General features: G+C 43.7%; 1 protein-coding gene across 2 annotated transcripts in view; it reads right to left on the minus strand.

Annotated features, from left to right (window-relative positions):
- Window positions 1-6,484: 6,484 nt before the first annotated feature.
- The window catches only part of RCN2 (reticulocalbin 2), a 31,387-nt gene continuing 13,820 nt past the window's right edge, over window positions 6,485-24,051 (minus strand). Inside the window, exons 2-8 of one of the 2 annotated variants that reach the window (XM_066607282.1) lie at window positions 20,590-20,744; window positions 19,070-19,175; window positions 15,740-15,936; window positions 15,286-15,399; window positions 11,611-11,707; window positions 10,463-10,602; window positions 6,485-8,752 (exon numbers count right to left, since the gene is read on the minus strand). In XM_066607282.1, the coding sequence (XP_066463379.1) occupies window positions 8,600-8,752; window positions 10,463-10,602; window positions 11,611-11,707; window positions 15,286-15,399; window positions 15,740-15,936; window positions 19,070-19,175; window positions 20,590-20,744 (962 nt within the window). In that variant the 3' untranslated portion in view covers window positions 6,485-8,599. Of the gene's footprint in view, window positions 8,753-10,462; window positions 10,606-11,610; window positions 11,708-15,285; window positions 15,400-15,739; window positions 15,937-19,069; window positions 19,176-20,589; window positions 20,745-24,051 lie in introns of both variants that reach the window. The other variant, XM_066607281.1, reaches the window with a different exon arrangement.

The following is a 24,051-nucleotide window of genomic DNA, read 5'->3' on the forward strand; positions in this document are numbered from 1 at the left end:
GTCCCCAGAGGGGATAACAACTTGCTGTATGATGTAATGTCATAGCATTACATCATACTGCTATGTGACAGGCAGCCTATCAAGCCACTCCACAGGGATGGTTTGATAGGCATTCTGCCATGACAGCCCTGGGGCTTTTCAAAAGGCTCCCGGCTGCCATGACACCCGTACAGCTCCCTTCAATCTTATCGCTTGGGGGATTTAAATGCCGCTATCAGAATTTACAGCGGCATTGAAAAGGTTTAACAGCCCTGATGAGCCGCACGCCTCATCACAGCTGTTACCGCAGGGTGTAAGAAACAGCTGGCACCCAGGATGTATGAAGGGAGATCGCCACGCAATCTTTCTTCATACATAGACTGCCAATACATGCGTATCGGCGGTCATTAAGAGGTTAAAGGGGTTGTCTAGTTACTGGACAACATCCCTTTAACAAGACTACCTGTAGTAAAATAAACTGCGGAATACTTACCTCTCCATCAACATCATCCAGCATTGCAGCTCGGCTCTGGTCCCGGCTTTTGTTGTGACAACTGAGCACCATGATGCCGTGAACATGACGGGGCAGCGTTCACCCAACTTCCTGTGACATCAGCTGTCAGAACAAGCGCTAGATCCTGGAGGCAGCGGAGCACTAAAGAGGTTTTTCGGTAAAAGAATGATGATTTTTAGGTCCGCATGGAAGATAGGCCTCATGTCCACGGGGAAAATCAGGCCCGCTGCGGACTCTTCATGTAGAATCCGTAGCGGGTCCCTCCTGCCCCGCGGACATGAGGCCTAAAAATCAGAATAAACTCACCTGCTCCAGACGATGCGGATCTTCCTTCCTTCGCGGCCGGATCTTCTTTCTTCGGCCCGGCGGATGTGCTCGGTACGCCGGCGGTGTGCCGCGCATGCGCGCTGGGCACACCCGCCGGGCCGGAGAAAGAAGATCCGGTTGCGAAGAAGGGAAGAATCGCATCATCCGGAGCAGGTGAGTTTAATTCAGGCGGGGTCTCCCGCGGAACCGGACGGCTTCCATAGGCTTCAATAGAAGCCTGCGGGAGACCCGCACGAAAATGGAGCATGTCCATTTTTTTCCCTGCACGCAGATCCGCGCCCGAAGGGAAAAATGACATCCGCAGGTATTTAACTACCTGCGGGTGTCCAATGCATCCCTACGGGGCGCGGATCTGCGTGCGGGAGAAACGCTGCGGATTTAAAGCCTGTGGCTAGCTAAATGGAATTGCGGATTCCGCAGCGGATTTCTGCGGCGGAATCCGGAGCGGATTTTGCCCATAGGGAATCATTGGCCATCCGGGGTCCATTAAATTCATTTTTGCACCCGCGGATGGAATTTTAAAAGAATTGCATTTTTCATGTGCGGGAGAAAAAACGCGGCATGCTCCATTCTGCCGCGGATTGGCAACATTGCTATCACATTGATAGCAATGTGTGCGGATATCTGCATGCAAAAAAATACCATTTAAAGCAAATCCGCCGCGGAAATCCATGGCAGATTCTGCGCGGATTGTATTTTTCTAGTGGACATGAGGCCTAACACTATCTCTCATCATCTGCCACCGCCCAACTTTACATTAACAATTATCATGCAAATCATTCGATCTAACGCATGATAATTGTGTCGTGTAAAAGAGCACTTTGAAGGTTCCTTGATAATACGTAGATCATAGGGCGCCACAGCTGCAATCCATGACAATACCTGTAAGTGCTCTGCCCCATGAGTGTTCTATGACAGCGCACCTCCTGCGTGGCAGCATGATGCAGTATGCAATGCATTGCAAACTTGCTGCGTGCCAACAATCCCCATACTCCATCTTGGGATGTTTGCGTGCGTAATACTTGGCCAGATAGTGCTTGCTGCGTTCTTTTTTGTGCGCCCTGTGTATGTGTGTGTGTGAGAGGCACAATTAAAAGTTATGTAGTGATTGGTACTGCATTATATGCTGTAGAATACTCGTGTGAGAGAGCCCTAAGGCTAGCTTCACATGGGCGCTAAAAGAGTGCGAGAGTTGTGCGTTAGGTATGAAGGATAGATCTAGTTTAGATGATATCTGTTATTCTGGAGATTGGATGGTGAATGGATAGGGCCCACAGCTCGCTTATTCTTCTTGCTGACATGATAGCCACTAGAAAAATGTTTTTTATTGTTAGGGCCCTAATAGGGATTGACTCTATATGTTCAAATCGAGCTGAGAATAGCGCTCAAGGCCAGGGGTCCCCAACTCCAGTCTTCAGGGACCACCAACAGGTCATGTTTTCAGGATATCCTATGGTAAGAACCTCTATGGCAATGTTTGGGCCACTGATCACCTGTCTGTTGGCAGTCCCTGAGGCCTGGAGTGGGGAACTCTGCTCTAGGCTCCCAGTTCAGATTCTAGGTTAAGGATTCTGGGCTTCAACCTGTCTGCTGCATTAAGAAACCTAGAAACCCAACTTATTTCGGAGAGTCTGGTATCGTAAAAGGCACTAAGAGCCGCTACTTGGACCCTCAGTGTGCTTGGAGAGAGGCCCTTGTCCAAGCCCTCCTGAAGGAACTCGAGGATTCTAGGTAGGTCAGGGCAAAAGAATGGAAATTCTTTCTGCTGGCACGGTGATAAGAACATCCAGACCTTGTGATATATTTTATTGGTTGTTGCTTTCCTGCTGGATAAGAGGATCCATGTTCCTTTTTCGGAGAAGCCTCTTCCTAGGAGCATGGATTTCTCAATATCTATGCTGATAGGTGAAGGTTCGCTATGTCTGGATGATTTAGGGGACCTTGTGTTAGAAGGTCTGGCCGGGCTGGTGGTAGAATGGATTCCTGCACATAGGCTGAGTCCAGCTAATATGAGGGTGCACTCTTGATGACGGAATTTTTGGAGTTCACTTGGTATTAGTGGGATTAGAGAAAATGCATAGACTAACCCTCTGCCCCAGTTTTGCATTAGTGCGTCTATCGCGGTCAGGTGGTCCCCTGGGCTGAGGGAGAAGAACCTTTCCACCTTGCAGGTTTTCTTTGATGCGAAAAGGTCCGTCTGCAGGGTTCCCCACGTCTGTCAAAGCTCTGAAGACGTTCTGGGAAAGGGACCATTCCCCTGGTTCTAGGAATTGTCTGCTGAGAAAGTCCACCCTCTGATTTAGAGTTCCCATAAAGTGAGTAGCTGAAATTGATAAGGCATGCTGTTCTTCCCAATAAAAGATCTTTTGAGAGATGTTCTGTAAAGATGGGTACCTCGTTGCCCCCTGTTGCCGAATATGGGCTACTGCTGTGATATGGTCTGACAGAATTTTCAGTTGTTGGTTCTGGGTAGCTGCCCCTGGCTGTTGAAGAGCCTTCCAGACTGCCAGAAGCTCCCTGTAGTTTGAAGAATGGTTGCTGATCCACCAGGGCCAGAAACCCTGGAGGTATAGGTCCCCTATGTGGGCACCCCAGCATCTGTTGTGATGCACACCACCAGATCTTGTAAACACTGGACCCCCTTGAGAAGTTCGCAGTTGATAGCCACCAATGTAGAGATACCTTCACCACGTTCTGTCCTAGGTGGAGAGGATTGCTCACTGTAGTGTGCTTGCGTGGGACTTGGCCCACGCCACTGCCGGGATACACGGTTAGTTTTTCTAGCAGAGACATGGCTGTCCGGATGGAGCAGGTCTTGTGATTCAGGAATGTTCAGACAAGGAGCTATAGGTTCCTGAATTTTGGTTGAGGAGAGAAATGAGCATTGCCTCTCTGAGTAAAGTAGGACACCCCAAAAGGACTTCTCCCAATTGATAATCCTAGCCTAGGTAGTGAAGAAGATGGATAGTTATCACTAGGTGTTCTATTAAAAGTTCCCTAGTTTCGCCTACGACCAAGAGGTCGTCTAGGTAAGGTACAATCAGGATAGACCTCTGCCTTAAGCTGGCTGCCAGCTCCACCATAATTTTGACAAAGATACGGGGGAAGGGGGGGGGGGGGGCTGATGATATTCCGAATGGCAGGCAAGTGAATTGGCTCATCGTTCTCTCCATGCACAGTGCAAATTTGGAAAGCTTATGGGATTTGGTGTAAATCGGGATGTGAAAATAAGCATCTTTCAGGTTGATGGATGCCATAAAAATTCCCTTCTTTATTAGTTTCACTGCCATGGTTACAGGTTCCATTTTGAATCCTCTGTATTTTATGTGGGTGTTTAGTGGCTTTAAATTTATAATCATGTGGGATTCAGAAATAGCCTGTAGTAATGGCCTGTAGATCTCTGTTCCTGGGGACCTGGACATAGCGCCTGTAATTACAGCAAATCCCTTACCCCTTGCTGAAGAAGATGTAATTGATGGTTTGGGCCTGAAGTGTTAAAAATTATTTTTTTTTGCTTGGGACAAGAAAGGAGCTCTTTTTTGTACCCTTACTCTAGGATCCAGGCACACTCGCAGAATGGGGCCCACCGTCTTGAGAAGGTCTGTAGTCTCACCCCTACCGGGATGGCCTCATGGCTTTGATCTGGAGAAAGCCCCCTGAGGGGGGTTAAAGAGGAAGCCTCTCCCTCTGTGCCCCTTAGGGTAGCTCCAGCAGCCTGTTTTGCCCTTTCCTCCGCTTTCTCGAGGATTATATCCAAGTCTGGGCCAAAAAGACAACTGCCCATGGAAGCACAACTTGTTCCTGGAAGCCAAATCCCCACAACCAGGACTTAAGCCACAGCATCCTCCGTGTGGAGTTGGAAAGTGCTGCTGTGTGTGCCGCCAGCTTAACGGTTGCAGCTGAAGCATCTGCCAAGAAGCTGGTTGCTATTTTCAAAATTGGGAGTGAGTCAATGATCTGCTCTCTGAGCTTTGTTAGAGATGTGTAACTCCAATTGGTGCAACCAAATATTGGGTGTTCTAGTGACACAAGTGACCGCCGCTCCCAGCCTGAGCAAGCTAGAGGCTGCCTCCCAGGTCTTTTTTAGGAGGCTTTCCGGTCCATGGGATATTTTAGTTGGGTGGCACCCTCGAAGGGCAAAGTTGTATGTTTAGCCACTTTGGCTACTGTGACGTCCACCCTAGGCACTTCTTCCCAATCTGTGCAGTCTTCTTCAGAGAAGGGATGGAGTCTTTCGATGCCTTTGGAAGTCAACGACCCCTTACCTGGTTTGCTCCATTCCTTAGTACATTACCATGGATGGGGAAGGCATGCTTGTTCATTTCCCCTGAGCCCCTGAAGACCTCATCCTGGATGGTGAGCATTTTTCTGGGCTACTCCATATTGTTGGTGGCCCTGACTACTTTGATAAACTCAGAAATGTCCCCCCCCCCCCCCCCCCCCCCGGATTAAAGAGGTTTTTTTTTTTTTTACAGTCATCCTTGTCTGAGGACTCAGCGGAATCCACTTGCTCTTCAGCATCTGAAAATAGTGCGCTTTTTTCAGAGTCCAAGTAATTGTAAGAGCTACTTGGTCTCGTCTGATGTTTTGAAAAAGGGGTCTTAGCTGGGGGTGCGTTCTGAGACACTAGAGCTGAGTGGACTTCTTCACTAACCAACAGCCTGTCATCCATGAATCCCCCTAATTTGCACAGCGATTTATTGTACGCGGACAGCAATTTTTTAATTTTCATGGACCCCGTGCATTTTTCGAGCTTTGGCTTTACTGATCCATCTACCTTCTTGTCCCCCTAGCACTAATAAGGAAAGGATGTATAAATGCATAAACATTGTAAAAACACGTGTTTTGGAAATGGTACACAACGGACTACTTACGACTCCAGAGGTAGCAGCCAGTTCAGGGATGTCCAGTACTGGAGTACTCCACTTAATAGCACTTCAGACTTTTCCTGTACTCAGCAGGATCCCGCTTTAGAATCCAGCTCCTGTCTACTCTGGGATTCCTTTTATTTTTTTAATTTGCCCCTGCCATGCCCCCTCCAATGCAATTGCGTCAACGCGCCAGTCATATGGTCCCGCAGGCTCTGTTCCCCGCCAGCGCCGCGCCCGCTCCTATGCGGGGCCCACATGCACCCTGGACAGGCAGCATCGGGAGGAAGCAGAGAGGACGGACCTCGGCCCTTACATAAAGCCCCCCTGGACCGTAGTGAGGAGGAATCTGGCCTGGGTGAACTGCCCCTGCAGCGTCCCATATGAAAATCCTCAGGAAGGGAAAAACAGCCCCTGCTACCTCCAATCCGTGGTAGATATTTTCTTTTTCGTCATGCCAGGAACTCCGGAGAGCTCCCAGCACCTCTCTGGATACCAGAAAAAACACTGAGGAAAGTGGGAATGAAAGGGGGGGGGGGGCTTTAACCCTCTGTGTTCCTGTCCTATCAGGAGGAGGAGGCGATCTCACATGGTGCTGTCGTGAATATGATAGGAAAAAGGCTGCATGGGTGTGAACAAGCTAGAGGTAACGTCACTCGCTTGTTCAAATGGGAATCAGCCAGTCTAACAGGACACTTAGAAGGGTACATTTACATAGGGTTGTAATGCAATAGCTTGGGCAGAGATATCCTGCAACATAATGCAAATAGAAACCTAGTCAAATAAGGAAAGAATGTAAAATTAGAGACATTTATTGTCCTACATTGTAGTACAGCCGGGTTACACACAGGCAGTCACAGTCCATAACAATATAGTGAGTGGGGAAAGTAGCCCCGCAGCTACTGAACAGAAAGGAGTGTAGTACTAGCACACTACACTAGATGTCACTGTAGAGGTAGATTTTAATATAATCCCCGACAGAAGTTACAAAAAAAAAAAAAGAAGTCTTTGAGTTGAGAAATAACCAACATGGTCAGTGCTCCCACAAGGCTACTCAGCTTTTCCTGACTCCTGAATGGCATACATGCCTATCATTTTGCTGCATAACTAAGATTTTCTATTCACAAGTGGGAGGTATAATTGTGACCGTCCGTGCCATCATACCCAGCTCTCCCACAAACAGATGTCTTTGTTAGCTGACCGTAACGAACAAACAATCTAAGTACTTAAGGGTGAAATGTTATTTGATAAAGACTGATCCAGCTGTGATAAAGAACATAACCACATCTAAGGGCTTGTTCACATCTGCATTTACCATTTCCATTTGGCTGTTCTGTCTTTGGAGCAGAAAACAGAAGAATTCATAAGGGAAATAATAGTTTGTTGTTACCATTTATTTTAATGGGTTTTCAAAAAACAAAACAAAAAAAAAAGGGGTTTCTGTTTGTCTGTTCCAGTTCTGTTTTTTAAACGCAACAAGTAGCACTGCAAGCTGCGCTATTCTGTTCAAAAAAATGGAACGGAATCAAATAGAAATCACTGTTTTTGAAAGCCATTTCAAGGGGGAAAAAAACAAACCAAAAGTTACTTACCTTATCTTGTTTTTCTGCTCCAAAAACAGAACAGATGTGATGCAGCCCCTAAGGTGTTAGTCTGCGGTGCAGCACCCGCTCTTTTATCTGCCACTGGTGTCCTTATCACATTCTTGGCATTTTTAATACCAAACTAAGAGTGCAAATCACTTGATGATCAAAAAAATATCTATTTGGTCTCTAAACTTTTTCCAAAAAAATAGACTCTCATCTAACATAAAGGAACCCCCTGCAGCTACCGCACATTGTGCCACGATGGTGGAGTCTTCAGCCTCATATGGAGCTCCTACTGCTGTCTATAAGATGAAGACTGATCAGTTCCCTGGGGGTCGACACCAAAATTCTACTATTACAGTTAATTACTGAATGCCGTAAAAAGAGGTGATCCGGAGAGATAATTTCAAAGCGGTGCACTGTGATGGGGAATCATAACCAGAAGCCACACTGAAGGGGATGCGTAGCTGATGCAGCCAATCAATGGAGGAGCAAATCTCCAATGTATCAAATTTTCCTAGAGTGTTAAAGAAGTTTTCTGGAAAAATACTATTGATGACCCATTCTCAGGATCGGTCATCAATAGTTATTCTCTGGGGACCCGCTACTCGGAATCCCCAGTGAACAGCTGATGGCTGGTCCGCTGTCAGTGCGGTGGGGTAGAATGTCATAATCAGGGTCGGAGGTGTAAGTGACTTAGAGGGCTTCACTCCAATTGAAATCTGTAAGAATGTCACCTCCTATTAAATTTCTGCATCCAACCCCCGTGTCGGAGTTAGAAGTATAATAGGAAGTTGCAGTCCCCATCTATTTCAATGGCAGTGAAGTCCTCTAAGATGCTTCCGCCTCTGATCCTTGTGACGGCACTGACAGCAGGCCGGGCAATCAGCACAGATCTAGAGCGTTGAGGATAGGTCATCAATAGTATTTGCCTGGAATATTCCTTTAAGGATTACTAGAAATAGACTTTGTAGCTGCAGGTACATTTAAATAGGTAACACCTAATCAGTGGCCTCGATAGAGGGCTGGATCTCCATGGTACGGTAGAGATTTGGTGCCGTCATCCCCTAAGCCGGTAACACGCAGCATCTGAAGACGTCTCCTACATGCGCTTGCAGAGCTTCTTACTTCTTTCCTCTGGAATGAAAAGCTTTCTCTAAAAATTGTTCCAAACCTTAGAGATTTTTGAAAATGGCAAACTACAAAGTTAAACTGTATGAAGTGCCTCTAGTGATGGACTAGTCTTCTGCTTCACACAGAAGGAACCACAAATAAAACAGTCAGAAAATCCTATAAATAAAACCGAGCGCTCAGCTTCGGGTAAACTAGAGTTCATCGTGGTAAAAGTGCTCGTCCTGTAGCTGCCGCCCATAGTCCGTGGCTTCGCTGGTTAGAAATATGTCTCTGTTCTGTAGAATTTCAGCTTCAGAAAGTCTCCCATCGCCATCATTGTCAATGGACTCGATTAGGTGATTGGCCTGTGAGAAGAGAGACAGAACACCAATGAGACAGAGAGGTATATACTTCCCACTAGTCCTTCTGTCTCTCTTCAATCTAGCTAATAGGCTTGGTAGCACTGGTAGCTGGAATGACCTTGCTTGAGCAATTAGCAGAGTAGGATGCACAATTTGCATAGGAAGCATGATATCTTGTGCTACCTAGGCTTGTTTTAATTAGACACCCACTCCGGCAACCTTTTTTTTTGGCCACTTATGATGTAGCTATCCCCCCAGGATATATATCTGAGCTAGTGTTACCTTGGTTAGGTATTTCTTTCTGTTTGAAACTCCTGGTCTCTTTTTGCTCAGATGGTCATATGATCTCAATTTTGACCAGCTCATATCTACTTGGGTTTATGCTGTCTGAAACTAGTCAATTTCACAGTCCGAGTGATGCTGTTACATGAATTCTTCCACAGAAACTGCTTAGAAGTGGACACAGAATCTTCTATCCAGTTACTGGTGATAATTGTAGGCTCCTGTCACACAGTTATAATAGAGGAGATCACAGCTCATCCTCTTGGCTGTAGACTTATGGGCGGCAGTTTATTTAGGTGAATAATTAAACTGTCCCCAAGCAGGCAGAATGGTATAGCCTCTAGCTAATGCATCAAGTGTTAGATTTGCAAGGCAAAGTAAAAAATCTCACTCTAAGAGCCCCCGCACACTAGCGTTTTTTTTTTACGCTGCGATATCGCTGCGTTTTTTTATTGCAGATGTCAAAAGGACTTTTTAATGTTAAAAACACATTGCACAAAAAAAATAATCACAAAGCACAAACTTGCTATTTTTTTGCAATGTGTTTAAAGGGGTTGTCCCGCGCCGAAACGGGTTTTTTTTTTCCCCCAACCCCCCCCCCCCCCCACACCCCCGTTCGGCGCGAGACAACCCCGATGCAGGGACCTAAAGAAAAATCCACACAGCGCTTACCTGAATCCCCGCGCTCCGGTGACTTCTTACTTACCGGCTGAAGATGGCCGCCGGCATCTTCTCCCTCCGTGGACCGCAGAGCTTCTGTGCGGTCCATTGCCGATTCCAGCCTCCTGATTGGCTGGAATCGGCACGTGACGGGGCGGAGCTACACGGAGCCCCATTGAGAACAGAAGAAGACCCGGACTGCGCAAGCGCGGCTAATTTGGCCATTAGACGGCGAAAATTAGTCGGCTCCATGGGAACGAGGACGCTAGCAACGGAGCAGGTAAGTGAAAAACTTCTTATAACTTCTGTATGGCTCATAATTAATGCACAATGTACATTACAAAGTGCATTAATATGGCCATACAGAAGTGTATAGACCCACTTGCTGCCGCGGGACAACCCCTTTAACATTAGAAAGTCCCATTGACATCTGCGTTAAAAAAGTAGCGATATTGTAGCGTTTAAAAAAAACGCTAGTGTGCAGGGGCCCTTAGAATAGTGTCTGATAAGCATCAGACAGGGGACTGCACTGCAGGGAAGTGACTAATACATAGAGGAAACCTCCAAAGTGTAACAGGCAATTGGGTGAGGGGAGCAGGGATGGACAAGTGTGTTTTTGCAGAATTGGCCCTATAAATGGTCTGTACTGGCGATGTTGGCAGAGTTAGGGAAGGTATCTTGCAGTTATATTACATGGATGGCCAGTTATACTGTGGTTAGGACAATCTTAAAATTACAGGTCTTTTGCACTAAACAAACTAACTATTTTACCTCTTCCTGCGATACCCCAATATTGTTGGGGACAATCCAGGATAGCAGTTCTGTAGGGTTGAGTTTTCCATCACCGTCTTTATCATAGTCATTTTCAAACCGATCTCTTTCAATAATTAACCACTGTGGATCTTCGGTAGCTTCTTAAGAAAATGGTAAAGCAATTACTGCTCAGACTACTAACAACTATCAACACACATAGTGTAAAGGTGCCCATACACGTTAAACTCAAGTTGATGAAAATGGACAAAACAGTCATTCGCCGGGTCAAATTTAATAACGACCGATCATGTTAGCTGACCGATGGCAGGCTGTCATTGTCTGGAAAGCAGTCGGCCATATTGGAAATTTGTGTTGGATGAAAGATCTTTGCATTCAAATAAGGTTTGAACAATTCAGATGGCCGTTATGGACTAAACGGTGTATGGCTGCATCTGCGTAAGGAACGCTCACTGGACAACTGTTTGTTCAATGAGCAACCTGCTTCTATCTGAGGTGTACGGCTAGCTCAGGGCATGTTCATACGGGGCAGATTTGCTGCAGAAAGTCTGCATCAAAACCAGCACCATTTGGTGTAGATTTTGATACGGCCTGAAATGCAGAATTCACCCCCTCATTGAGAAGAGGTGGGTTCTGCCACATAATCGATGATAAAATTGACATGCTGCAGATTGAAATTCAGCACCACATGTCAATTTCAGTATTGGTTTTGTGGAGATTTTTTTCCACAGCTTGTGGACAAGATTCTTAAAATCTCATCCACTTTGCTGCTACTGTAAATGCCGCAGATTTTCTGTGTGGAGGTGTAGTTGGAAAAGCCGCCCCATGTGAACATGGCCTTAAGGTCCTTTAACTTTGACAGATGTGGTCCTGATGACAAGCACCAGCAACGAGACCAGCACTTGTCGAACTGGCCTTCACAAAGGCAGGTTCAGAATATATGAGGCACGAAATATCATATACATGATTGCTGACCCCATTCTATGCACTTTTTTTTATCATTGTCAGTAGCACAAAAGAGCATCTGAACATTCGTGCCTAATCATCAGGCGTGCTAGAGGCCCTTTGGGCTGCTCATCTTGGCATGCCATGCTATGACATTTAGTTTGGCATCTACTTTCACAGAACGTGGCATAAACTCCATATACCTGGATCCTGGGAATATTCACCAAGATATTCATCTAAACTAACAAATCCATCCCCGTCTTTGTCATGTTCTTCCAAGGCTCCTTCAATGACAAATTCCTAAGAAAAAAATCGGATAAGTTATTATTAGGAATATTACAAGAAAAACAAGCATTTCAAACTAGACCTGTACTAAACAGACGCCTTATAGCTGGTTACACGCACTCCTGTATATAGAAGATAAAGCCTTCTCCCATCTGCTGATATCTGGTAGCTGCACCGCAGACCAGTCCAAGACAAGAGCGTCTCATCTTACAGTATAGCAGTTGTTGCTTCATGATCGATGGAAGGCACAGGTGGACAGACTAAGGGCCTTTTTACACCGAACGCTTATTGTTAAGATTTTCCCTGCAAGAATCTGAATCGCTCAGTAAAAAAAAAAAAAATGCCAGTGACCGGACGAACAGTAATTGGTTCAGCGTTTGGTTTTTATGCTTGCAGAAACTAGACGACAATTGGCCTGTGTAAATAGACAGTCCATCTACGAACCGTTTACTGTGATCTCCGGCACGCTCCACCCTCATTCACCGAGTGATCCTCGCTCCTGTGTGACAGCACAAGAGTGGTTATCGCTGGGACGACTGTTGGATGCATAAGCTCCTGACAGTTATCTCGTGTAAAAGGACCCTAATGGCTCATTTACACGGCCAACAGTTGGGTAAACAACTGCACAAGCGCTGACGTCGCCGCTAAGGTAGTTAGCGTTCGTGCAGAGCGTTTACACGGACCAACTTCACCGCTAGATCGTAGGCTTCTGGCTCAGCGCTTCACCTTCTACATGAAGCCTTCACACACACAACGACAAGCCCACGATGCAGCGATGGGTTTTAAGCTGACTAATAAGTCAGCTTAAAGCCTGTGAACGAATAGTGAGTAGAGATGAGCGAGCGTACTTGGAAAAGCACTACTCGCTCAAGTAATTTGTTTTATCCGAGTATCGCTGTGCTCGGGGCTAAAGATTCGGGTGCCGGCACGGAGCGGGGAGCTGCAGGGGAGAGCGGGGAGGAACGGAGGTAAGATCTTTCTCTCCCTCTCTCCCGCCCGCTCTCCCCTGCTCCCCGCTGCGACTCACCTGTCAGCCGCAGCGGCACCCGAATCTTCAGGGACGAGCACAGCGATACTCGGATAAAGCAAATTACTCGAGAGAGTAGTGCTTATCCGAGTACGCTCGCTCATCTCTAATAGTGAGTGATTTTATTGTACTTACACCGCACGATCGTCGCTCAAATTAATTCACTTGAACGAATTTTGAGCTATAAACGCCCCATGTAAATGGCCCATAAGACTCTAGTTACACTTTTATGTCAGGAATATTCACCAACACACCTCTGCAGAAAGCCTCCAACAGGCGCATACAATGAAATATGCCAGTCAGCGACTACCATTGTAAAAACAACAGTATAACCTGCTGGAACTCTTAGCTGTGTCCCTCTGCATACGAAGACATAGCAGACTATTATATTCTTGGTGTGCCTATGTAATCAGTACAAAGTGGAGTGAGGGGCTGTTATCTGGGGAGAGCTGCTCATACGTGTCTGACATAACAGGTTGTGACCCGCCTCCGTGACTGATAGAAAACACATATTAAAGCTGCCATATGATTCTTTTACACAGAACGATTTATCATTCGCATGAGCGAACCGTGACAGCGTTCACTGGCGCAGCCCGTCTATAGAGGTAGATAAAGCATTGCTCACAAACCGCTCAGTCCCTCTCATTTACTGCTACAGTAAATCAGAACGATTGAACGAGCGGTATTTAAACCGAACGATTAGCAAATGAGCCAACGATGATTTTCATGCTTGCATGAAGTGAATGATAAGCGAAGGAATTATCGTTCATCGTTGGCCGTGTTTACACTGAATGATCAGATCGTTCCATGTAAATGCACCTATACACTATTTTATTGCTGACCATCTCCGCCTTTACATGATATTAACACGCGCGATCGATGCTACAGATGGAAGATATATAGCAAAAAGTTGATCTTCTATGTGGTATTTTTTTGTTATTGTCAGCACTGTAGTTGAAAGGCTGTTCATGCCAAATGACAGATCTGCATCGCCATCAATGGAAGCCCATACCAGGTCACAGATCATAGAGGATCCATCGGCGGTTTAACTTTTGGCATTGCTGTCTGAAACAACAACCTTCACAGACCAACTATAAATGACACGTTCAGAAAGCGGGAATCCGGGATCCCTAATGTATGACCTGCTTAAAGTCATACATGTAGGATAGCTGCTAGCCAACAACTCCACCAGAAACATGCAGGTTTAGATGACCCTGCGCGTTTCTATCAGTGGGGAAAGGGGAATAAGTGACTGCCAACACTTTAGACAGTAGCGCATCTCCTATGGGAACTGAAATTTGGCATCTAGAAATTCAAGCCCGATCCCGCTTTCCCATCACTTGCTAGAAGGCGCACTACACACATTAAGTCATCAGTCAAAATTGGTAGGTGCAGCTGACTTATCCAATGTATATAGCCAGCTTAAAGGGGTTTTACATAAAAAAAATAACAAACAACTATTTTCATACACCCCTTTAAGCAATATAGGGGAAGGGGTTCCCTGTTCAGAATCCTCATCTTTTGGTCAGCATATCTCGCTCTGGGCGACCTGTGTATTACCCGGACAATCCGTTGATATGAATGCGAACTGTGTAATGCTTCATTTCACCTGTGGTGGTGCTGTATGGAATTCAAGCACTTACTGACAGTTTTCCCCACAGATTACAGCTGATCACTGAGCTTCCAGAAGGAAAACAATTTGGGATCAGCTTATTTTTTCAAGAGGTCCCCCTAATAATTAGGGATTGTGCAGAACTCTTTATATATAATATTTATACATAATATTAGGGCCACAACGGGTATGTTTTTGAACACAGGACAAATGGGGGTATCCATTTTGGGGTGTAAATCCTCATTTTCATGTGCATTATAGACAAAAATCCTACCTTTAAAATGACGTATTTGCAAATATCTGAAATTTTATTTTTTCTCCTCTAAATTGCATTAACTCCTGAAAAGAAACTGTGGGGTCAAAATACTCATGACCCCCCTCAGTGAATACATTGAGGGGTGTAGTTTTTAAAATGGGGTCATTTGTTGGGGTATCTACCATTCTGACACCTATGAGCCTTTACAATCTTGGCTTGGTGTAGGAAAACAAAGTGTTCCTCAAAATAATTAATGTTAAATTTATACGTCTCCTACCGGTAAATGGTTAAAAAAAAAAAAAAGTTTTTCCAATGTGCGCCCAGAATAAGGTAAACAAATGGAGATATATATATCTTAACAAAAATGTCTATATTATGTTTGCACATATTTGAGATATTGCAGTTGAAAAGGTGAAAAAAAAAAGACAATTTTATCAAAATTTTCCCAATTTTGACACTTAATAAATATACAGAAATTCGGTCTATTTTTACCACCTAAATTAAGTACAACATGTGGTGAAAAAACAATGTCAGAATCACTTGGATATGCAAAACCTTTACGGAGTTATTCCATGTTAAAGTGACACGTCAGATTTCCAAAATTTGGCCTGGTCATTAAGGTGCAAACAGGCTTGGTCACTAAGGGGTTAAAATACTGTTACTCAGTTTTGGTTGTTTATTCCACATTTCCATCTTACCAGCATATAATCAGTTTCTTCGGGATGTTCAAAGTCCGTAAACTCAAGTAAGTTCAGTCCAGCATCGTTATCCTGATCTGCCCGCTCAAAACGCTTCCTGTCCTTCAAGTGGATCTTCATAAAGAAAACATTTATGGTTCACTAAGGCATCCAAGAGCTACTGTAGAATGACAGAACTAAATACAATGAGTTATGGCCCCTTCTGTTCCTGGACAAGCTTGGCCACAACCAATATGGCTGCCACTTTCTACAGAGGTACAGGAGCAGGCATCTCTAAGGGAACCTATACTTAATATGCTGCCCCCTTCCCAAATTTAATGCAGGCATAGTTGGAAATCTACAAATATAGGCACAGTAGAGTGGGAAAAAAATACTAATACAATCCAGGAATATGGATGTAAAGCCCAATTATAATCACTGTGCAGAATAATCATCAGAGTCTACAAGTCCTTACCAGACGGAAAGACTCTTCCTCATCATCTTCAAGAATAGTATCCTCAGAGTAGTCGATGATGCGATCATACATGTGCATGTTGTATTCCTCCCATGTTACGGTGCCATCCTTATCCAAGTCAACTTCTGCAAACTGCTCCTTTGTGTCTTCTAAAACATAGTGCTTAAAGGCGTTCTGTATCCACGCACTCAGCTCATCTTAGCAAACAAGACATGCAAAAACAGTTAATACAATAATCCGCATAAGGACAAGAAAGGGAAAGCTGGAAACAAAGTAGTGCTTGTTAATTTACTGTTTATCTAAAGTCTAGGGGCACACATGTTAATTTATCGGAAAAAAAATCATAGCCTTGTCTACTCCTCCAGATTGTCTTGTTGAAACGTCCCCAACAACCAACTGTTGCTGCTCATAGCCACTAGGAGGAGCTAGATGCACATACGTTGCAATGCATTGCTCCCATTTACTTCAATGGGTTATTCACAGGTTAGGATTAAAAATTAACTTTTATTAATAAATGATAAAATTGACTCAGTCAAAGGCACATTACACAAACACAGTGATAATCCACATACATTTATAGCTTAAGCCAATAGGGAACCCATTATGCGTTAATAGGGAATACAAAATATTCACCATGTATCAAAGTATGTTGATGCCTCTTTTTGTCTAACAGACGTAATAAACTTTTTAATAAAGATGTATCAAGTTTCACGTATTTGTGTTTATTTTCTCTCTCTCATGCGTTAGACTTATTAGATACAGTATGCACAATCTAACAGATCATTGTCATTTCTTTGTGACCAACTTCTTCCTATTAGGATAAATGGATAGATTGTGCACCAAATATTGATGACCATCCAAGAAAGTATCAAAGTGCACTCAGTGTTGTATATAATGACATAGGCTAGGAAAGAAATGTATTCACAATGTAGGACAGACGTATTCGTCTGTAGATAAAGTCCAACTACTTATGAGCAGGATAACAATTGAAGTTGGTTGTTACATTTATCAACACCACAAAATCTTCAATTTTTATTCAATGCAATGGGTGCTTCTATTCTTATTCTTTCTGTTGCCTCAAACACTTAGTGCAATATAGTATAAATGGTACCACCATTCTCTATACTTAATTTTGCATATGGGTATTCATATAAGGATCCCCCCAAAAAATCCTTCTCATTGGGTATATTCAACCGAATTAATTATACAGCTAATAAGGCCGATCGTGTTGGCCAGCTGTACATCAGGCAGTGGAAGCGGCTATGTTGTCTGATTCACCACATTCTATCAGAGTATATAAACCTTTGTTCATAGTAAAGCATGTATATCTGCTGCAGTACTTTGTGTTGGTTTACTTATGCCTGGAAACACCTGTGAGGACTACTGCTTGTTAGACGCTGAGACCTCTGTGTCCATTTCCTCAATTGCTAGCTGCATGCTTTTAACTTGTATCATAGCATGTGAATAAGCCCCTCCACTACTCTCCTAATACACCTCGACGCGTTTCCCTAACTACTAATCTTTATAGTCAGTTCATCAGGAGGATTTTAATCAAATTCCAACAGGGGTTTGTATCTTAATCCCCAATGCAAAGCATCAGTACAGCTCATAGTGAGCAACATGCCTGATGTACAGCTGGCCAACACTATCGGCCTTATTAGCTGTATAATTAATTCGGTTGAATATACCCAATGAGAAGGATTTTTGGGGGGATCCTTATATGAATACCCATATGCAAAATTAAGTATAGAGAATGGTGGTACCATTTATACTATATTGCACTAAGTGTTTGAGGCAACAGAAAGAATAAGAATAGAAGCACCTATCACATTGAATAAAAATTGAAGATTTTGTGGTGTTGATAAATGTAACAACCAACAACCAACTTCAATTGTTATCCTGCTCATAAGTAGTTGGACTTTATCTACAGACGGATACGTCTGTCCTACATTGTGAATACATTTCTTTCCTAGCCTATGTCATTATATACAACACTGAGTGCACTTTGATACTTTCTTGGATGGTCATCAATATTTGGTGCACAATCTATCCATTTATCCTAATAGGAACCCAATATATCACGGAAGAAGTTTGTCACAATGAAATAACAATGATATGTTAGATTGTGCATACTGTATCTAATAAGTCTAACGCATGAGAGAGCTAAAATAAACACAAATACGTGAAACTTGATACATCTTTATTAAAAAGTTTATTACGTCTGTTAGACAAAAAGAGGCATCAACATACTTTGATATATGGTGAATATTTTGTATTCCCTATTAACGCATAATGGGTTCCCTATTGGCTTAAGCTATAAATGTATTTAGATTATCACTGTGTTTGTGTAATGTGCCTTTGACTGAGTCAATTTTATCATTTATTAATAAAAGTTAATTTTTAATCCTAACCTGTGAATAACTGATAGAAAATTTTGGGATACTTTTTTTGCCACGGTGAAACATTTACTTCAATGGGGGTTGTATAACCATTCATATAGTGAGCACCCCCTAGTGGCAGCTGCCAGAATTTTTTTGGGCACTCTGCTGGCAGTGCTATTTATTGGAGGGGACTATGTTAGCACTGTTCGTGAGGGGGCGCTCTGCAGCTACTGTTTGACTATGTTCGGACGTTCAGGATTTACAAATGCCAAATCCTGACGTGTAATTTAATAAGAAATTGTGGCAGAAATCCGAGGTGGTCACTCACATTTCTGCCCCAGATGTTTTGGCACGTGGGCACAACATCCGGATCATTTGGTGGAGTTAATCAGCAGCTTTTCCCTGTGGAATATAGTGAATGCTGCAGATCCTGCAGGGATCTTATCTGCTGTATGTGAATGGGATCTGAAATAACCCATTCATTGCTTTGGATCAGGAATATCAGCAGATCCAATAACGATTTAGGTGTAAAACCAGCACCAAAATCGTAACCAAATCCTGCATGTGTGCACATTGCTTTTACGTGATCCTCTTTTACGTATGTTCAGAGGTCGATCATCCAACCTGGCCGGGTCCTGCTCATACAGTAGGCAAGAGAGCGCTCTGATACACTGTAACGAGTCACATGCATGTAAGGGCAGGTTGGGATTGCAAGCTCTGAACATAATGTATGTTTCCACTCACTGATAGAGAGCTTGAAAACGGTGAAGGATTGGAACAAAAGAGTATTTTCAAAAGTTGCTAAATTATACAGTGAAGCAAGCCTGCCTTATTACTGTATATGGCCATTAGGGGGCAACATTTTTTTTTGTGTCAATTACTATACCAAATAGACAACCAAAAACCATTCAATAGCAACCCCCACCCCTCCTGCACAGATCTCTCCTACCTACTGTGAGGTATCCATCAGCATCCACATCAATTTTTCTAATGATGACTTTCAGTCTTTTCTGTTGTTCCTCCGGACTCAGCTCTGCAAAATCGTCCGCTTCTTCCTTACAGGATAACAAATAGAAGATTGCTTTAGACAAACCTCACATCCTGAGTAAGGAGTAGATGAACTACAACTAAGCTGATTGCAACACACAGTAAGTTAAAAACAAAACTTATTTTAGCATCCTTACAAACATCCTCATAGAAGCAGATGGAAAAGAAGGGGAACAGTTTACATGTTTCAAGCCTCATGAGGAAAAGTCCGGGTTGCTAGGCTTGAAACATGTAAGTTGTTCCCCCTTTTTCCCAGTACTATTTTGGGATGCATACAAGCAAAATAAACATTTTACAGTAGTTTTGTAGGGGTTTATTTACGTTTTTTTGTACAGGATAAATGAGGTGTTTAATTTATTGTACAGGTTGTTACGGATACGATGATACCAAATATGTTGAATTTTTAAATTTAATTTTTTTTTATACAAATAGGGGAAAAATATACAAGAAAAAAAGAAGAAAAAAAGGGTTTTGTTATTTAACATTTTTATATCCCTGTAGGGGGCCTGAACCATAGTAGCTATGATCACTAGGATAATGCGTTGCAGGACTTCTGTACTACAATGCCTTATCGCTTGTAAAAGAAATCATAGGCAATGGCAAGCCCGACGCCAATATCCGATACTGCCATGGCAATGCATCGGCCCTCTGCGATTACATCGTGGGGGTCCCATGACGTCACAGAGGGTAGGTGCTCCCTCTGTGAACCCTTTACATGCCGCAATCTACATAGGTCACGGCATACAGGGGGGTTAACAGCAGGGATTGCTATTCTTATGCATCCTCGCTGTTCCAGCAGGAGGCTGGGTATTGGTAACAGCCAGCTCCCACTGTGGAATGGCGCGGTTTCAGCTTCTGACCCCACGCCACCCACATGACCCAAGTTTACCTCCCATTGCATTAATTACCCCGCAGCCTGGATGTACACGTATGCCCTGTGGTGTTAAGGATGCTATAATAAAAGTTTTGTTTGTAACATCATGAGTGCATATCCCACAATACTTCTGCAGTGCTCACTGCGGCAGTTCCGCGGGACGGACGTCTTCCATTGACTTCAATGAAAGGCGGCCATGTGTATCCCGTACAAAATCGCAGCATGCTGCGATTTATTCTCCACGGGCGGAAAATCGGAATCGATTTCCGATTGTGGAGATGAAATGGTGTTTTGCCATTGAAAACTATGGGCTGTATTTGCTGCGGAGTCGGGAGCCGGACGCCTGCCGCGGACTCTGCAATGCAAATATGCCCGAGGCCTAAATTTGACACAAAATAAATGCTTGAGTGTAGAAAAGGAAGGGGCTGCACATATGGACAAGTCTGGCACGGGGTCCAGAAGTTTCTGTATAACGGTCACCATTTCTAATCCACCACTTTGCAGTGGGACAAGGTATTATATATGCACACGGTTATGTCTCATGGTACCTCTCCTCCCAGAAACATCTTCTTGTCATAGTCGGCGTTATGTTCCCCGTCCTCATAGTGGCCATTGCTGGGACGATTGGAGGATACATGCAGGTGGGACGCACTGAGGGTCAGGCACATGGACAGGAGCACCACCGAGGCTTTCATCTTCAGTCCTGGTCACGTATATGGAACGACAAGAGCTGCATTAGAAGGGCGGTCCGGGAAATCTGCAGTTGGCTACACACAATAATGCAGTTACCGTACATACAGGATTCCCATTAGCCATTTACATGCATTGATTTAAATGGGTGCCATCTCAATGCTTCCCATAGGGAAACAAGTTGCTAGAGATGAGCGAGCGTACTCGGCCACGCCCCTTTTTCACCCGAGCGCCGCGATTTTCGAGTACTTCCGTACTCGTGCGAAAAGATTCAGGGGGCGCCGTGGGTCAGGAAGGGGGTTGCAGCGGGGAGTGGGGGGGGGGGGGGGGGAGAGGGAGAGAGAGGGCTCCCCACTGTTCCCCGCTGCTACCCCCTGCTCCGCCACGCCTCCCCCCAGCACCCCCCGAATCTTTTCACCCGAGTACGGAAGTACTCGAAAATCGCGGTGCTCGATCAAGTAATTACTCGAAACGAGTACGTTCGCTCATCTCTACAAAGTTGCACAACAATAAAGTTGCCCACCACTCTTTCCCAACACTGAAGTCCGGGTAATAAAGCGGTTATACCAAATGGCCAAGAGTCGCCCTAGTGTCCTAGTTTGTAAAGCTTTGTCCGCCTTTGCAATCAATTTTTTTAATGCTCAAATTGATCTAAAATAAAGAAAATCAGGATTTTGTAAAAATATTGTACCGTTTAGTGTGTACAGCTCCTATTCAGAGCTATGCGTCTCCATGGTACCGTTTAGTGTGTACAGCTCCTATTCAGAGCTATGCGTCTCCATGGTACCGTTTAGTGTGTACAGCTCCTATTCAGAGCTATGCGTCTCCATGGTACCGTTTAGTGTATACAGCTCCTACTCAGAGCTATGCGTCTCCATGGTACCAGGTCCTCCAGTCAAACTATTTTCTCTTTATTTTACTAATAGCACATACATACTCTGCAGCGCTGTACGCAGATTGTCAGCATTTTTTGTCTTCCTCTGGATCAACATTGGAATAACAGGCTGAACTGGATGGACGCCTGTCTTTCAGCCTAACATACTATGTTACTTACATTGGCTTCCGTCCCCATCAGGGCTCACAATCTAAATTCTCCTATCTGTAGGTTTTAGAAATGTGGGAGAAAAACAGTGAGAATATGCAAACTCCATGCAGATGTTGTCCTTGGCCAGATCAGAACCCTACGACGCTACGACTGACCTGCCATGCAGCCTTATCTGTTCCCTATGTCTTACTAACATACACTCGGTAAGTTATAAAGATGAGGAGGTATGGAGGACTGCAGGATCACATTGGGGCTCGTTCACAGCAGCATTTAACCCCCACTAGGAATTTCAGATTCTCCATTTTTGGAGCAGAAAACAGAATGAAACAGTTCAGTTTTTACCCCCTATTGATTTCAATGCGTTTTTTTTTTGTTTTGTTTTTTAAACCCGCAGTCAGTTGGGCTAATTTTTCAATTAATTTTTTTTAATAACAATAGTTTTTATAGAATTTTCAATTATGCATACAAAGACATAGCAGTATGGAAAGATTTCCAGTTCTAACACCATAATGTAGCTATGAGCCTCAGATCGTCTGAATAAGAAATATATGACAATGTAATAGCAATTGAGTGTTATCGTATTTCTCATCTTTCCTTGCTATTTTCTGAAAGAAAGAACATTATACAGGCTATTAACCCTTTAAATGCCACTGTCAATTCTGACAGCATTTAAATACCCCGGGGGTCCCGTACGGCGCCCCCACCCCCACCCACCCCCCGCGGTGAGATCGGGGGAGCTGTGCAGGTGTCATGGCTGCCAGGGGCCTTCTAAAAGGCCCCAGGGCTGCCTTGAGAAACTGCCTATCAAGCCATTCCCGTGGGGTGGCTTGATAGGCTGCCTGTCAGAATGCAGTATGACGTAATACTATAGCATTACGTCATACTGCAAAAGCGATCAAAGCATCGCATACTGTAGTCCCCCAGGGGGACTTAAAAGTAAAGTAAAAAAAAAGATCAATAGAGTTATTTGAACTGTAAAAAAAAAGTTATAAAAGTTTTAATCACCCCCTTTTTTTGCCATATGTGTAATTAAAAAATATAAATTAAAGATACATATTTAGTATCGCTGCGTCCGTAAAAGTCCGATCTATCAAAGTAGCACATTATTTTTCCCGCACAGTGAATGTCGTCCAAAAAAAAATATAAAAATAAAGAATACCCAGAAAAAACGCAATAAAAAGCGATCAAAAAGTCGTATGTATCCCAAATTAGTAGTAACGAAAAATACAGGACATCCCGCAAAAAATGAGCCATCGCTGAACTACGTCGACAGAAAAATAAAAAAGCTATAGCGCGCAGAAGATGACCGCAGAAAATAGTTACAAAAAAAGTTAAATGTCTTTGAAAAAAAAAAAAAGTAACAAAAAAAAATTAATAAAACAACTATACAAGTTTGGTATCGTAGCAATCGTACTGACCCATAGAATAAAGTTATCATGTCGTTTTTGTTGTAGTGTGTGCACCGTAGAAACAAGACGCACTGAAAGATGGTGGAATGTCTTTTTTTTTTTTTCATTTTACTCCACAGAATTTTTCAGTACATTATATGGCACAACAAATAGTACCATTAAAAAATACAACTTGTCCCACAAAAAACAAGCCCTCATACAGCGACATCGATGGATAAATAAAGGAGTTATGATTTTTTTAAAGGGGGGGGGGGGGGGGGGCGTGGAAAAAACGAAAATGGAAAAAAAAAAAAAAGGGCCGCATCATTGAACTCACTGAAATCAATGGGGGAAAAAAAAAAATGAAAATGTTTAATTCTGTTCTTCTGCTCCAAAAACTTGCCCTTACACAGGTTCTGGTTCTTTAGCTCTTAAGGGTAGTATCACGTGGTTGATCTCAATATTGCAGTGGAAAAAAAAAATCGCGACAAAATCACGCTCTTTTCCTGTGATTTTTAAGCGTCAGCGATGCTTTTTCTCATAAAAACCATTGCTGCCTCTTGCAATTTTTTTTAAGTGCACGAGTCAATGGGACTTTCTGATGTATCGCACAAAAATCGCAAGTTTGTGCTTTGCGATGCAACAAAAAGGAGGCTCCAAAGGGAAGTATGGGAGATTAAAAAAAAATTTTAAAAAAATCGCACATCGCAGAAAGAGCAGGCCGCAATTTTTTTCCCCCTCGCAACGTAGCACGAGTGAAAACATCGCAAATGTGAGGGAAACCATTGAAAATCATTGGTTTCAGAATTCTGCATTTTTACTCTCGCAACGATTTTATCGCCCGCATGAACCCACCCTTAAGCATGGAAGCACACAGGTCTGCAGTG

Source organism: Eleutherodactylus coqui, chromosome 6, assembly GCF_035609145.1.
Source record: "Eleutherodactylus coqui strain aEleCoq1 chromosome 6, aEleCoq1.hap1, whole genome shotgun sequence".
Taxonomy (NCBI): domain Eukaryota; kingdom Metazoa; phylum Chordata; class Amphibia; order Anura; family Eleutherodactylidae; genus Eleutherodactylus; species Eleutherodactylus coqui.